A 17,066-nucleotide genomic window follows, 5' to 3' on the forward strand; every position below is an offset into this window, starting at 1 on the left:
CTGTTCTCGTTTCAAACCCACAGGGGACACGTGTTGTGGGATCCACCCAATCAGTCAAAGAAGCAAAAGAGGAATGAAAACAACTCACCCTCTGAGGGAGTATTTTGTCTGCCATTTTCCTCCTCTTGGCACTGCACATTTTTAAAAGAAAGGGGGGAAAGCATGTTACTATGGTGACCAGCCTAGGCGTAACAAGGGCCACCTGCTAAATTATCCTGGCATCTCTGCCGTGCAGCTGTGGAGGTCTGGGAGGACGGATCTCACTCTGCCCATCTCCCCTCCCTCCAGCCCCCTGGGGGCCTGCTCTGCTCCCTGGACAGAGCATCACCCCCGCCCCCACCGAGCTGATCCAAGCGCCCCCAGCTGAGCTAGAGGAGTGGACGCTGCCGGTCTGAATGCAGCACAGGAACAGGACCGAGCAGGTCTGACCCCTTCCTGCCCCATCCTCTGCTGCTCAGGATGGCTAGGGCCACTGCCCAGAAGGGTTCCCTCTTCAAACGGAGCCATGCTTCCTCGGATTCCCATGCCCAGAGGCAGGGCGATAGGCCAGGCTGGCAAGCATGGAGCGGGCAAAGAGCAGCTCCTCTTTCTAGGGCTCAAGCGGTGCCACAACGTTCAGGGGTCCAGTGACTGGTAGCAGCAAACCTAGGCCTCATCTACACCAAGCAGGATATTGCACTATGAAAGTGGTATGTAAAAGGCAGGAGCCACACGACTGCTTTACAGAGGCCTTGAAGTGCACTGACAACTGCTGGGGCCCATAAGACACAGACCACATACTGCTTTCATACTGTTTTTCATAGTGTAATATCCTGCTTGGTGTAGATTAAGTCCTATAATCCAGAAGCAGCAGCCATGCTGGACCATCAGCCAACACCACCCATTTGCAAGGCTGCCCTACCTAGAAAGGTTTGCACCTGCCCCCCAAAAGGAGGGAGGCAGGGGGGCAACCAGTCCTGGCACGGCAGGAGGTACTGCAGCTGCCTGCCTGCCTCAGAAAGGTCTGTGCTGTGCGGTGATGGCTTCATCATTCCCAGGGGAGCCCCAATGTCTCAGGTTCCGTTTTCTCTGTCTACAGCTTAGAAGGAGGTGGCTGCAAACACACCGGTCCATTTGCATGTGCAGACATGTGGACACAAATCAGTGGGAGCAAGGAGGAAGCACACAGTGCACTATCCCACATTCATCTCAGCCTATCCTAGGCTTGAAAATGGAAGGCAACGTGGTCATTGTCATGACACACTTGCACCTGAGTGGGCTACCAAGTGAGCATCTGACTCATGCATAGAATCATAGAATCATAGAATAGTAGAGTTGGAAGGGGCCTACAAGGCCATCGAGTCCAACCCCCTGCTCAATGCAGGAATCCACCCGAAAGCATCCCTGACAGATGGCTGTCCAGCTGCCTCTTGAAGGCCTCTAGTGTGGGAGAGCCCACAACCTCCCTAGGTCATTGCTTCCATTGTCGTACTGCTCTAACAGTCAGGAAGCTTTTAAGGCAGAATGAAGCCCTGGTCCATGCGAAGTAAGGCTTCCCCGCAAAATCCGAGGGAGGGAGGCAGGGAAGCCAGAGGACGGCGCAGCCACTTCAACCCTCCAGAAGGAAAACGAAGAGCAGGATCCTGGAAGACCCACTCACTCACTCACACGCACTGACTGGCTGAGGGTCTGGCGTCCCCCTCCTTACTCAGCCTCAGTTCCCCCAGCTGGAAAACTGGGGATGCTGCTGATGCAGGCCAACTGCAGTCAAGACCACAAGGCATTATAAGACGTGCCACTGAAATGTCTTATAATGAAGAGGCCATCCCAGCAGCTTCCCTAGGGACGAGTGACCCTGTCCTGCACACTCCAGGGAAGAGGGGAGAGAGAAACAAGCTCTTATCTCTCACACACACGGCTCTCTGGACAGAGCGCCTGGGAGAGGAAGGGGACACTCTCTGCCCAGAAGGAGGCAATACCGGCTGGACGGGGATGTGGGAAGGCCAGAAGGACCAGGCCAGTGCGGACGACAGCGCCCCTCATGCGAAGCTGCCCAACGACTCCCCTGCCGGGAGCAACTGCAAGCACCAAGCGCCGTCCAACACTGACGGCTCTCTCTGCCTCTGGATTGTTAGTTTCCTGAGGAAACAGGGATGAGGTTTGGGGGCTTTGGAAAACCCAGTGGAAGCCCAGGGGCCGTTCTTATAAGGGCCAGGCCCTGCTGCTCACACGCACCTCGACATGTGGCACAGGCACGGTGCAGTGGAAGGCAAAGCACAGCGGGTGCTCCTCCAGCACAGGGAGGGGACCCCATTCTGGCAGGGCAGCCCACGGCTCTGTCCCGCTTCCTGCAGCTTCTGACCACACAAGAGGGGGAAGGAGACAGGGGCCTCCTCTGTGAGCCGCCACCCTGCCCGCCACTGCCCCAGCACACTCACCTCCGGGGCCGGTTCTGCGTTGCCACTGCTGCTTGCTGGGCCTGCTGCTGCTGGGCCTGCTGGGCCTGCTGCTGCTGCTGGGCCTGCTGCTGCTGCTGCTGGGCCTGCTGGGGCGCTGCCCGCTTGCGTGTGGGCTCCATCACGGCCGGGGGCATCCCGGGGCGCACAGAGGGGCTCCCCACATAGGGTGGCCCTGGGGGACCCATCGGAGCCCCCTGGTGGGGCATGCGGGCGCCTGAGGGCATCCCAGGACGCTAGAGAGGGAGGGAAGGAGAGAAAGGCACACGTTGAACCCCGTGTCAAAGGGGCAGCCAGGCCATGGAGCGGAGGGGGGCGTCCACTTGTCCATGGCACTACCAGTGGAGCTTTGTGCTGGGGAGGAAGGAGAGGAGAAGCTGACAGGCTCATGATGGCAAGGAGCCATCCTGCTACAGCGAAGGAGGTGGCAAGGGGGAACGGCCATTGTTGGGGCCTATTGGATAGGTGGCTGGCCCCACGTGGCTGACCCACAGGTGAACCCTACCCTCAGAGAGAGAGAGACAGAGACAGAGACAGAGACAGAGACAGAGACAGAGACAGAGACAGAGACTGGACCTTGGCCTGGCCGACTCAGATCCAAGAAGCATCTGCCAAGAGGCCTCGGCAAGAGCACAGTGAAAAGCCTGGACCACGAAGCACATAGATGGAGGAAGTTGCGGCAGAGAGGGCCGGACTCTCTGTGCATTGAGCCCAACATGGCTGGCAGAAGCAGCCTTTCCAGGCTTTCTGGCAGAAGGGTGGGGGAACTTCCCGACCTGACTCTTCTAACCAGAGAGGCTGCCAGGGACGGTCTCCATGCCAAGCAGATGACCCATGACCCTTCCCAGAGACACCTGTGGACACACGTCCCATCCCTCCCTCCCTCCCGGGGAGCCAACACACAGTCTCTCCCTGCCCCAGGAACCCTTCCTCCAGGGCAGGGGTTTCCAAATGCTCTCCACACCCTTAAGGGGGCCCTGGACACATCCGCTGAGTGAGGAGTGCCGGGTGGCCTAGGGTGGCCTGATAGTTCATGGGAGGTGGGGGGCTGCTGTGGGTCCTCAACATTGCAATGCAGGGAACAAGAACATGGCTGCATGTTCTCTTGCAGCTGCACACACCAGGAGTCTTGGGGAGAATAAATCAGCTCACGTAAAGAAATTTCAGGATGTGAATTGAACAGCGAATCTGGATAAAAACCGCTCTGGCGGCTTAATTCATTGAAAAGCAAAGTCACCTTGAAGGCCTGGTGTTTGGACTCCAGGACCCCGCTTCCCTTTGCGGTCAGGGAACAGCACCGCTCCATTCTCTGTCGGAACCTGCGCCCCATTCCTGAGAGAGGCCCTGCCTTGCAGCACCAGGAGGCAGCCACCTCCGACAGCCAGTTCTGGGCGTCACCAAAAGGCAGCAAGTGGTTCGTTACTAAACTGATGGCAACTGCATTTGACTGCCTTCCTGGGTGATGAGGGGAGAGGGAGGCGCGTGGGGATTTCTGCCTCAGGTGCCACAGAGCCTGGCTGGCCTTGGGTCCTGCTGCGTGCCTTGCTCTGGGGCGCACGCATGCTGCTCCGTCTCTGCGGCAAAAGATCTTGGGCCGGGCCGGCCCCCTTTTGACGCTCCTCACCATGACCTTTTGTGTCCTGGCCCTGCCTGCCTGCTGCCCCCAGAGGTACTCCTGCCCCCTTGCCCACCCTCCTTGGGGGCCTCTGCCTGTCCCCTGCCTGCCTGCCTGCCTGCCTTCCTCCCAACACCTGACACTGGCTCTCCTCTCTGCCTTCTGCAGGTCCCTGCAAGCCCTTCTTCTCACAGAGCCTTTGGCAAGGCTCGTGCCCAGCGGCTTTAGTGGAGGCACCTTGTCCCCGCCCACCCCTCACTGCCCATGCCTCTTCCTTCCCTCACCAGCAACATTTAGATTGCAAATGCCTTGGGGCAGGGACCTAGTGCCTTACAGAGCAAGTAGCTCTGTAAGGCACTATGTTCATCTCATAAAAATGCATCCAAACAAATCATCCTCGTCACTACATACACTGTGTGGAGGGGTGGAAGCCATGGGCGTGCGCCACGGGAAGAACTCTGAGAGGCCGGACAGAGGGGGGAGGAAGGAGAAAGGAGACAGAGCAGCCTTTCAGCTGAGCACACCTGTTGCAGCCACAAGCACATCACCATGGCACAGCCTGGGGAGGGAAAACGGCCACCCAACCAACCAACCAACCCCCCGGCTGCCTGGCTGGCCGGCCACACTTTCTCCATCCCAGCAGCAGCGGCGGCGGCAGCTGACCCTGTAAGCCCACGTCGGATTTAGAGCCGCCTGCTGCTGCCACTCCGGCATTCTGGCTGCCTTCCACGGAGACTCAGCTGCCACCTGTCAGTCACAATACAAGAGTTATCCATGACCTCGAGAGATCTGCCAGAACCCCCTGCAGACTTGCCTCCGGCTGCGCCCTATGAACACCCAACGCAGCACCCCCTCGGAGAAGCCCTTCTCACGTGGCTCCTGGGAGGTTGGCTCCTTGAAGCCCCAGCCAGGCCTCTGCATGGAAAAGCCAGCAACAAGGGCCACGAGGGGCCTCCTGGCCGGAAAGGGCCTTTGGCAAACTTTGCTGTAACAAAAGACTGAGAAAGCCGGGGGTGGGGGCAGAAGCCCATCAGAGGCAAAGACCTTCACCCTGGACGTGGAGGGATGCCCTCAACGAGGACCCAGATGATTTCAAGCAGGCAAGAAATGGTGTGAGAACCTGGGAGCAGCAGAGGCCTGGGCGATGCAGGCAGTGCATGCCCCTTGGCAATGCTCTTTCCAAAGAGTCAGGCACACTCTCGATGTGCAGTGGGCGGACAGAAAAGAAGCAGAGCGGGAGGCGCGTAGGAGAAGAAAGCCCCTGGACCGTAAGTGCAGGAATGTCACTGGGACTAAATCCCTACCCAGGAATGCCAACGCTTCCATTCAGGACACAAAACCACCGGAGAGGCTGCAGGCCCTCCCACCACTCCCTGCACTGAGAAGCCACTACTGTGGCTAGCAAAGCCTGCCACTGTACCAACACTATTAAAAGGTCTAACCTGCCTTTCCACATCTTGTGCTCACAAAATGTCTAACAAAAAGTATATATGTAATTAGCAATAAAATGAATATCAAAACTTAAGGAAGAAAAGATACACTAGAAGCCCTGCAGGCATTGCAGCATTAAAGCCGTATCATGGGACAGCAGAGCAAACAACATGGCTGTCCAAAAGCCCACTGGGATGGCAGCATTCGGCAGAAGATCAGTGCGGGGTGGGGGTGGGGTGTCGGTTCCTAGGTGGGTCTCCCAGGATGGGGCGTTCCAGAGCCTGGGCACAGCTGCAGAGAAGGGCCCTCTCCCGCGTTCCAACAGAGCACACCTCTGATGTTGGCAGAACATGGAGGAGACTCTCCTCCGATTCTTAATCCACAGGCAAGTTCATATTACCAGGGGAGGTAAAAGGGGATAGTGAGAAAACACAGAGCTACTTCCAATGAGTTCAGGTCTCTGGAACCAGACGAAGTACCTCCCAGGAAGCTGAAGGCACTTGTGGTCATTACTTCAGAACCATTGTCAATGATCATTGATAACTCCTGGAGAACAGGTGAGATGATGGAAGCGTGGAGATGGGCAAATGTTGTCCCTGACTTCAAGAAGGGGAAGAAGGTAGATCCAGGAAACTAGAGACCAGACATCCTGATGTCAGTACTGGGCAAAATTCTCCAACAGGTGATTAAGAGGTCAATCTCCTAAGCATCTACATTGCTTAGGAGGAGCTGACATGGGGTTAGGAACATGGGTGGGGGGGTGCTGTTGCACCATGTCCTGCTTTGTTCATCACTGATCGACAGCTGGTTGGTCACTGTGTGAACAGAGTGCTGGACGAGATGAACCCTTGGTCTGATCCAGCCTCAGGTCACTACTTATGTTCTTAAATTCTGGGTACTACAGTTTGAGGAGGAGGTGCTGCTGGTCAGTTGAATGGTAGATCAGGGAATAAGGGTTCCACCTATGCTGGATGGGGTCACCCTCCCCTTGAAGAGTCAGGCACGCCATTTGGGTGTACTCCTGACTTCAGCCCTGAACTGGGATGCCTACATTTTGGTGAAGTGCCTTTGCACAGTTGAGGCTTCTGTGCCAAGTGCACCCATTCCCACAGAAGCTGGATCCAGCCACATCCATGCATGAATCATAGAATCATAGAATCATAGAATAGCAGAGTTGGAAGGGGCCTACAAGGCCATCGAGTCCAACCCCCTGCTCAATGCAGGAATCCACCCTAAAGCATCCCTGACAGATGGTTGTCCAGCTGCCTCTTGAATGCCTCTAGTGTGGGAGAGCCCACAACCTCCCTAGGTAGCTGATTCCACTGTCGCACTGCTCTAACAGTCATGAAGTTTTTCCTGATGTCCAGCCGGAATCTGGATTCCTTTAACTTGAGCCCGTTATTCCGTGTCCTGCACTCTGGGAGAATCGAGAAGAGATCCTGGCCCTCCTCTGTGTGACAACCTTTTAAGTATTTGAAGAGTGCTATCATGTCTCCCCTCAATCTTCTCTTCTCCAGGCTAAACATGCCCAGTTCTTTCAGTCTCTCTTCATAGGGCTTTGTTTCTAGACCTCTGATCATCCTCGTTGCCCTCTTCTGAACACGCTCCAGCTTGTCTGCGTCCTTCTTGAATTGTGGAGCCCAGAACTGGACGCAATACTCTAGATGAGGCCTAACCAGGGCCGAATAGAGAGGAACCAGTACCTCACGTGTTAATTGCATCCTGATTGGACTGCTGTCACACAATCTACATGGGGCCGGCTGCTGTGGAACTCCCTCGTGGCAGACTTTCTGCTGGCAGACAAAGCTGCTTCGATTCAGGCATGTAAGCTGGCTTGTTGCAACAGGGGTTTGCAACTGGTTAGGTACTGTTTATTTCCTTTGTGGCTATGTTTTTAAGGTATCTGTTTTTATCTTTTATGTTTGTTTTTACTATAACTTTTTGTATATTGTTTAAATTTATTATACACTGCTCTAAAATCTCTCAAAGCAGAGCAGTTTATACATTTTATAGAAAATAAATAAAGTTTTAATCTAAATTCTATTTTTATCTGTATGTTTATTGTTGTTAGCCACCTTGAGCATCATTTTTGGCAAAAAGCCTGGATATAAATTTAATTCATAAATAAAAGCATCAACAAATTGCAATATGTCTAGCTGAGGGCAACCACGATGGTGAGAAGTCAGTAGGCCAAGGCCTGGGAGGAAAGACTGAAGGAGTCAGTTAAGTTTGGCCTGCTGAAGGGAAGGTTAAGAGGCAGGAGGAGCAACATCCTTCCATAGGTGAACAGCAGTCCCAAAATGTTGCAGCATGTTTGTTCTTTCTGACACCAGAGGGGAGAACCCAAGCCACCAGGGGCCAATTACAAGAGCAAGGATCTTCATTCAACATTGGGAATGCCTTCCTGACCATACGAGCTATTCAACAGTGGGACAGATGGAGGCCATGGGAGGTGGAGGCCTCTCCTTCATTCTTGTTTTAGAAGAAGTTGGAGAGGTGCCACCTCTTGGGGTTGCTGTAGCAATGGACTTCATACCTTGGCAGGGGCTGGCCTAGATGACCTTTGAGGTCCGTCCTACCTCTAGGATACCATTCCATGCTATGCTATTGGCTATTGAGGAAACATTTTAGTAGAAGACAAGACTAGACCCAAACTGGCATTTTGGGAAATGGCCTGATTCTGCTCAGACCAATTTGGAGGCTGTCCACTTCAACTTGGGAACCAAACCCAAGTTGAGATTTGGAAATCTGCACTTTTGTATTTCTTGATGATTATCAAGGGAAGAAAAAAAAAAGACCATAGCTATAACTTTTTTCTGTTTGTCAGAAGTAGATGAAATTAGTAGGGGACCAAGCCTGCCAAATTTCAGAATCATTATGTTTTTATTTCTTGGTAAAATTTACTTGGATAGGTGTTCCTGCTGAGGAAATGAAGCTTGCCAAGTTTCAGACTAACAGATGCAGAGATTTTTGCAGAAGAGTAGACTTTACATTTCAAGGGTATCCAAAAAAAGGATATGTTCGTTGTAGACCTTTCTGCTGAAATTAACATACAGATAGCCCCAAGTAATAAAACTGCAATGTTTCAGAAGGATAAGGCACGCCAGTTTATGTGGAAGGTGAGTCCTCAAACTTGGAGGGAGGTAGAGTGATTCACTTTCCCTTCCCTCCCCCGATTTTTTGGGCAATTTGTATGAAAACAATACACATCACTAAGGTGCCTTTAGGCATGAATCTCGCAAAGTTTCAGGTGGATAGGTGCAGGGGCTAAGGAGTCATGAGGATTGAAATTCAGTTTAAGGCTGTCTTCATACTGACGCCTGGTTGCATTGGAAGGCTAGCCATCTCAGGGCCACGTTCTCCCCCACCCACCCTCCCACCCACCACAAAGCACAGTAATTGGAGCCCCTGGTAAAATGTAGCCTAGAATTAGAAGGTGGACCTGTCAGTCACTCAGCCCTTCTCCCCACCCCCACTCCTGGTCAGCCTTTAGAGAAACGAAAGCAAAATACACTATTCTGGGAGACACACTCACTTGCCTTTCCAAAACTGAACTGTGAATAACGCCATGTACAGGGTCCAGCTTTGGTTCTGGTCACTTTGGAAGGAGGCCCACTTCACCATGGGAAGCATCAGAAACTCTTCAAAGGGGGCCACGTTTGCCCAGGCTTTGGTTGAATCCGATGCACACCCCTAATTTTCAAATATTTGTTCAGCATCTGGGTTGAAATCTTCCCAAGAACCTACATCACAGACATTAGAACAACCCAAGCCCCCAAGTGGGCCTTGAACTAAGGACAAGGGGGACATCAGGTAGGAGCACGGCTCGCGTGCCTCCACGCAGGGCTTGGGTAAGGGAGGAAACTGCCGGGAGTCGGGCCTCACCGGCCAAGGACACGGCTTTGCCCTCATAGGCCAGAGGAGGTCAGGAGGTGCTTCTCCATCCCGTCAAAGCTCCTAGGCATCCTACAAATAAGGAACACGGGCCACCTTCTTCCTCTTTGACTCACCCCACCCACTCTTATCTGCACAAGAACCATGTTGAATTCTGCGCTAGTGCAGGAGCACAGCCTACGGTGACCCTCGAGAGGACTGCTGCCTCCACACCCTGCCCAGAGGCTTCCTGGAGGCGTCTGGCAGGGCACTGTGGCATCAGATCGGCCGATGAGCTCTCTGAAACCTGCGCTGGAGCCCATCCAACGAAGTGCATTTCACATTTGGCAACTGAAGGCTTCCTGAGCCTGGCCAAGGGCCATCCAGCCCCAGAGGCAGCCTCTGTTGTTAGGGGCAGGCAGGAAGCCCCACTCTTTCCCCACCCCAGCTACCAAAGCACCAAAGCTTAAATTAAAAGGACTTGCCCTCGACCATTCTAGAGAGCAGCCTCTGATATCCCGTCTTTCATGAGTCCATCAAATTCTGTTTTGAATGCAACTATGCTCTTGTCCATTGCTATTCAGTTCTAAATATCCTGTATTGTTTTAAATTTCTTTCACAGTTGTGTCTACATGAAAAGCAGTGTTGCTGGAAACTGATTATTTAGATCCAATCCAATCTGGTTTCAGGCCTGGTTTTGCATGGAGTGTTGTGGTGTGAGTGCAACCCTATTGGCTCTCTTGGACCTCTCAGTGGCTTCCGGAACCATTGACTGGGGCATCCTTCTGGAGCATCTAATGCATTGGGCACAGGTAGCATGGGGGCCACAATCGTTCCAGTCCTTCCTAGAGGAGCAGCCTGAGAAGATGAGTGCTGGTGGGATTTCCATTCCACCTCATGATGTCCATTGGCCTATGAGGTGGCACAAGGTCCCATTTTGGTTCCCATCCTTTTCAATATCTGGGGGAAATAATGCCAAGGCTCAGGCTGAAATGTCATCAGTATGCAGGTAGTACCTGGTTCTACCTCTTTTCAATCTACTAGGGAAACCATGAATCCGTGTCTCAAAGTGGTTTTGAGGTGGTTGACGGTGAACAAGATGAGACTTGATCAGTATTGGGTAAAAGGCGGGATACGAAGAAGAAGAAGAAGAAAAAGAAGAAGAAGAAGAAGAAGAAGAAGAAGAAGAAGAAGAAGAAGAAGAAGAAGAAGAAGAAGAAGAAGAAGATAAACGCCATGCTGGATCAGAGCAAGGGTCCATCTAGTCCAGCACTCTGTTCACACTGTGGCCAACCAGCTACCAGCCAGGGACCAACAAGCAGGACATGGTGGAACAGCACCCTCCCACCCAGGGCTGAGCAAAGCTGGTCATAGGCCCGGGCCAGACGGGAAATGTAGGCCCCATTTCAAACCGCTCATTAAGTATTTTTTAATCAGTTCTAAATACATATGAACTAGAACGCTTTATAAAAAAGGTACTGGCAAGCGCTTTTATTCAAGATGTATATGACATCACTTCTTCACATTCAGAAATGCACATTCTACCAGGAGACTCGGAGTAAGACTCCTCAAAACCACAGGACCATGCCAATTGGCCCCACTGGTCCCCCCTCTGCCCACCCATGCTCCCCAGCAACTGGTGCACACAGGCCTACTACCTCGAATACTGGAGATAACACACAACCATCAGGGCTAGTAGCCATGGATAGCCTTCACCTCCAGGAATTTATCCACCTCCTTTTAAAGCCATCCAAATTGGTGGCCATCATATCTTGTGGTAGTGAGTAATTTAACTATGTGCTGTGTGAAGAAGTGCTTCCTTTTATTTGTCCTGGATCTCCCATCCATCAGCTTCACGAGAGAGAGGGAGAAAAATGTCTCCCTCTCTTCATTCTCCACACCACGCATAATTTTGTACACCTCTATCATGTCTCCCCTTAGCCTCCTTGTTTCCAAGCTAAACAATCCCAGTTGTTGTAATCTTCCCTCGTAGGGGAGATGCTCCAGCCCCTTAATCATTTTAGTTGCCCTTTTCTGCACTTTTTCCAGCCCCATAATATCCTTTTTTAGATGTGGTGACCAGAACTGTACACAGTATTCTAAGTGTGGTCACACCATAGATTTGTATAAAGGCAGTATGATACTGGCCGCTTTATTCTCAGTTCCTTTTCTTATAATGCCAAACATGGAGTTTGCCTCCTTTACAGCAGCCGCACACTGGATGGACATTTCCATCGAGCTGTCCACCACAGTCCCAGGATCTCTTTCTTGCTAGGCCGCCACCAGCTCAGATCCCATTAGGTTATACTTGTAGTGGGAGGGGGTTGCCCCAACGTGCATCACCTTACACTTCGGTACATTGAACCGCATCTGCCATTTGGATGCCCACCCTCCCAGCTTGGAAAGATCCCTTTGGAGCTCTTCACAATCCCTTTGTGTTTTAACAACCTTAAATAATTTGGTGTCGTTGGGAAACTTGGCCATTTCACTGCCCACTCCTAATTCCAGATCATTTATGAATAAGTTGAAAGGTATTGGTCTGAATACCGATCCCTGTGGGATCCAAACAAGACAGAAGGTAGGAAAATCTGCTACACTGGACAGAGGCTTACAACTGGTCTAAGATGGGGATGCATTCCCCCACCCACCCCAATAGGACCAAAAGAGCAGCCTGGAAGTTCTCCTGGACTCATCAATAATTGGGGAAGGTCCAAGATCAGCTGTGGCCACCTTTTAACCAACTTAGGTTTGTTTGCAAACTACTTTTGGTGCCACACCTGCAGAGCCTCACCTGGCAGTAACACAGCATGCAGACCTTCTCTGTGGTGGTCCCCTCCCTCTGGAACAACCTCCCCTTGTGATATGTTAGGCACCAACAAACATGAAATTAACTTATCTAAATGTTGCTCCGCTTTTAATGATGTATTGTTTTGTAATAAGTTGTGAACCACTTTGGGATTTTAAAAATGGGAAGATTGAAATAAACTGCATCCCTCTCTAGAGAGGAAAGACCTTGGCTCATGCATGCAACAGCGACATCCAGATTGGACTACCACACCACACTCTACATGAGGCTGCCTTTAAAGGTGGTTTGGAAACGCAAAACTGGTGCAGAATGCCATGCAAATGCAAAGTCAGTTATCAGATCATGCAACACCACTATTGCAGCACCAGTTGCAATGGCTACTGATGCATTTCCAGGCCCAATTTAAAGTGCTGGCATCGACTTTAAAGACTTAACCCTGCTGGGAACCAAGTTCCCTGAATCACTGCTGCCTTCCCCGTGCTTCAGCCTGCACCAGCACTTCCAAGTTCAGCTCCTGAAACCCCAGGAGACAGCCTTGGCAGCATTGGGCCCACCCTTGTGAAAGCCTTTGCCCACAGGGGCATCTCAAGCCCCATGACTGAGGCCCTCAAGATGTCTCCGTTTTTCTACTGGACTTTTGGACAGGTTTTTATTGGGCTGCTGAACATTTATTTATTTATTTATTTATTTATTTATTACATTTTTATACTGCCCAATAGCCAAAGCTCTCTGGGCGGTTCACAAAATTGGGTAATAATTCCCGACGCAATTATTTATTGAATCTTAATATTTTATTGGGGTTTGTAGCTTTTTATTGTTATTGCTGGCTCTGACATGTAGTGTTGCTTTGGGAATTGTTATTTATGTCATGTTGAATATTGGGCATCGCCTTAGGAGGGTTTTTCACCATAAAAGATGGCTAAAAGACATTTTAAATCATAAATGAGTAAAAGCAGAGGGCCCCTTAGAGCCCAGGATGCAACCAAGCCTTAAGGACTACCTTCGCAGAACCAGACGTGAGTCTGCCTAGGCTAGAGCCAACCAGGTGGCTGCTGGGAATACCACAAACACCCATGAAGGATCATAGAATCATAGAATAGTAGAGTTGGAAGGGGCCTATAAGACCATCGAGTCCAACCCCCTGCTCAATACAGGAATCCACCCTAAAGCATCCCTGACAGATGGTTGTCCAGCTGCCTCTTGAAGGCCTCTAGTGTGGGAGAGCCCACAACCCCCCTAGGTAACTGGTTCCATTGTCGTACTGCTCTAACAGGAAGTTTTTCCTGATGACCAAACCCCAGGCTCTTCCCTGGATGATGCATCATGTGCCCCCATCACAAGCTGATTTGTTTCTCCACTCTTTGCTGAGTTGAAGAGCCCATATCTTGCTTTGCCACACACTGGATCACTTTCAGCAGCCATCTTCCTACACCCCACCCTGTGGCCATTCCCTCCTCTTTCACATTTCAAAAAAGAGCAAAATGCCACCCTTAAATTATTTCCTGCGTTGTGGCTTAAACATTTATCACCAGCAACTGGCATAGAGCAAGTGGCCTCTGAGCCTGGAGGAAACGCGACATAACCAACAGCACAGAGAGCTTGACTTATATACTAGATTGGATTCAACAAAAGATGCACCTTTTTGTGCAGAGATAACACAGAACTGACATTCTGAGATCTGCTCTTTCATTTTTAAGCCAAGTTACTAGTCCTTTTGGTTGGTTGGTTGGTTCGTTTACAAAATATGTGCATAGACCAGAAGCCAAAGTTACTGGAGGCTCTGAGAAGCTCCAGGGTCCATCACAGCCCGTCTCCCTTTCCAGTTCCTCCCTGATCACTCCTGCTCTCTAAACTGGCCCCTCAGCTCCCTGTCTCATCATCCGGGCCCACTTTACACCTTGCCAAGGTATTTTAGAATCACTGGAAACTTGTACCTTGGAAGCAGGATCATTATGCTATGTTGAAGCAAACTGTCCATTTTCATCCCTTTTCCTTGACCAGAGCAAACATCACCGTGATTAGCAGCACCCAGTTTAATCCCAGGTGCACTGAGTAGAATAAGAACTGAAGAACCGAAGGTACAGGGCAACGGTGTGTGTAACAAAACCTCTGCAGGAGAGCTGACAGGAGGAGAGGCAGCTTGGAGTGGGTGGAGAAGGGGGAGGGGGGACGTAGCCTTTTCCCTCTGTAGCACCCCCATCCCAAGCTGCCCCCTGCTGCCACCACCCCAGGCATTAAGAAGCCTTCAGTAGGAAAAGAGCTGCCCTGGGCCCAGAGAGGGCAGCAAAAACTACAGACTGCATAACAGAGGCATTTTTCTACATGGGTCCAGTGACCGAACTGTTCACTAAACTCTGAGCTGCACGGATGGAGGCATCCTCACACCACTCAGCAGGGACCAATTCTCCTGCGTTCTTCAGTGGATGCCATGGCCTGGCAACAGATTAAAGGAGCCTCCTTGCCTGCATGCTGGGATGCCCCCGAAAGAGCAGGGGGACGCAGGGAGGGCCTGTGGCTAGTGGGAGGCAAGGAAGGCCAGGCAAGAGGGAAAGGATCTCCACAATTGCAGCAGCAGCAGCATGGCGAGCGCCTGGGCACGGAGTCCTGTGCCTGTGGGCTGTGGGCAGAAGAAACCCAGCAGCCCCTGGGAGCCAGGGAGGGAAGCATGCTGCGAGGCCTGGAGGGGTGAACGTCCAGTCCAGTCTTAAGGCAAAGTGAATAGGGCTTGGGAAGAGGGCGGCCATGACAACTCTCCCCCTCTGCCCCAGGACTCAAAATGCTGGGGGAGCTGCTTGCTCCAAGGGACAGGAGCTCTCCTGGGTTGGCAGCAGCAGCAGCAGCAGCAGCAGCAGCAGCAGCACATTCCACTTCCATTAAGGTGCCCTCTATTATTAGAAGCCGCCTCCTCAGGAAGGAGTGGCATGCCAGAGCACCCTGGCCAGGCCAGAGGCCACTTCCACACCTCTGATCCGGTCTGGCTGCCCATGAGCCAGGCAGCACCCCTGTTTCCTGGCCTTTGCCTTTGGGGAGAGAGCTCCTGCCCCAACCAGGTCCCAGGAAAGTGATGCAAGGCCTGCCTTTCAGGAGCCGCCGGATGCCCTGACAGGCCTCAGAACTGACTGGTCAGATGCTACAGCCAGGATGCCAGGCACCCTCCATCAGCCTTCCCCAACCTGGAGCCCTCCAGATGTGTTTGACTACAACTCCTAGCATCCCCAGCCAGCTCCTGCAAGGGGACCTGCAGTAGAGGGCGCAGGACCCCACAGCACCACCCGGATGTGCCTCCTACCTACAGCCGGTTGTGGATTTCCACAAGAGAAAAGCTACAGCGAAGGAAGAGCCCTGGAACGGGCCGCCAAAGGCCACCCTCCACCAAAGGCAAGGCGGGACAAGCAAGAGCCTGGAGCAGCCAGGACTGGGCTAAGTGGCCCTGCTGGCTCTCAGCCCCTGTCATGTCAGGAGAAACCCCCACCCTGCCCCCCACCGCCACTTTTGCCAGGGGTCTCAGGCCACAGGCCGAGAGGGTGGGGCAAGAGGGGGCTCCCCAAGAATGCCAACTTACTACAGGCCAGAAACTCCCAAGGTCTGAAAGACTGGGAAGGAGCAGCAGTGCCCATGGCCCCTGCATGCTCAGTGGTGCCCTTGCTGGAGAGGGTCTAAGCTGGGGTCTGCACACAGGTGGGCTTCTCAGGGCCCGCTCGGCCTGCCAGTTTCCGAAAAAGGAACTTTCGGGCTGCCGAGGAGAAGCATCTCCCAGCCCTACTCGGGTCAGCGTGCCAGGGATTTCTCTCGCCTACCAGGACAAAAGAGGAATGCCCAAGACTGGCACGGGGGGGCGTTGGGGGGGCCTCGTTCGAGAGCCCGGGCTAGCGAAGGCCGGTTGGAAAAAGGGACAGCAGTATCCCCCCAAACCTTCTGAGCACGGCGGCAAGGGGCAACGCACCTGCTTCCACGCGCCAGATCGTCCCCCCAAGCACGTGCTGGGGGGAGGGGGCGTGCCCCCCAGCCCCAGAGCAGGCTAGGGGCTGCCCCCTCCCTTCCCCCTCCCAGGCCGGCCGGCTCCTTCAAGCCTCCATTCCCCGCCAGGCAGCTCCCGAACTTCCCCCACTCACCACCCCATGGACCAGAAACTCGAAAAGTTTGCTTTTCGTCGCCTTTCGCGCCCCTCCAGTGACTTCCTCCGCGGCCATTGGGGTCGCCTGAGCTCGGCCTCCCCGCCTCGCTCCCGGTCTCTCTTCCGTCCGTCCGTCCGTCCTCCGCTCTCCCGCTCCGCGCTGCCTCCCTTTCTTCCCTTTCCCTCCTTCCTCTGCCTTTTTCTCCAACTCGCTCCCCTCCGAGCCCTGCTGGGCGCTCCGCTCACACTTCTAATAGCGCCGCCGGCCGAGGGGGGAGGGGGCCCTGCAGGGCGCCCGCGACGGCCCACAGCGGCGGCAGCAGCAGCCGAATTCCTCCGCTGATAAGCCGCGAGGAGCGCGGGCGCCTCGGCTTGGCGCGGCCGAGAGGAGCGCGGAGGAGGAGGAGGAGGAGGAGGAGGAGGGGAGGCCGGGCGATCCTCCAGCCCCGGGGGCAACGCCGCGGCTGATCCCAGCCAAGGCCAAGCGCCGCCGCCGCCGCCGCCGCCGCCCGGTTTTGTCCCGGGCGGGAGCCTCGCGGCGCCGCCCGCCTGCCCAGCCCGGCGCTCCGTCTGTCCGTTCGTCCCCGCCGGTCACACAATGACTTCCCGCCGCGGCGCCCCTCCCTTCCCCGCTTCCAGGCCTCATCCCTCGGGACCGTCTAGGCCGCCCAGCTACCGAGGGAAGCGAAAGGAACGGCGCCTTCCCCCCGCCATCTGAGGCTGGAGGGGAGGGGTAGTCTGCGGGAGAAGGAACAGAGGGAGGGCCGGTCTCGCGGGCAGCATTCCTCCCCC

At 53.6% G+C, this 17,066-nt stretch overlaps 1 protein-coding gene across 3 annotated transcripts in view; it reads right to left on the reverse strand.

Moving 5' to 3' along the window:
• Positions 1-16,573, reverse strand: part of SMARCD3 (SWI/SNF related, matrix associated, actin dependent regulator of chromatin, subfamily d, member 3) — a 32,893-nt gene extending 16,320 nt beyond the window's left edge. For 2 of the 3 annotated variants that reach the window (XM_063121613.1, XM_063121608.1), the window contains exons 1-3: positions 16,273-16,573; positions 2,418-2,671; positions 89-131 (exon numbers count right to left, since the gene is read on the reverse strand). In XM_063121613.1, the coding sequence (XP_062977683.1) occupies positions 89-131; positions 2,418-2,671; positions 16,273-16,350 (375 nt within the window). In that variant the 5' untranslated portion in view covers positions 16,351-16,573. The remainder of the gene's footprint in view (positions 1-88; positions 132-2,417; positions 2,672-16,272) is intronic. The other variant, XM_063121619.1, reaches the window with a different exon arrangement.
• Between the last annotated feature and the right edge of the window lie 493 nt (positions 16,574-17,066).

Source organism: Elgaria multicarinata, chromosome 1 (genome assembly GCF_023053635.1).
Source record: "Elgaria multicarinata webbii isolate HBS135686 ecotype San Diego chromosome 1, rElgMul1.1.pri, whole genome shotgun sequence".
NCBI classification, from domain to species: domain Eukaryota; kingdom Metazoa; phylum Chordata; class Lepidosauria; order Squamata; family Anguidae; genus Elgaria; species Elgaria multicarinata.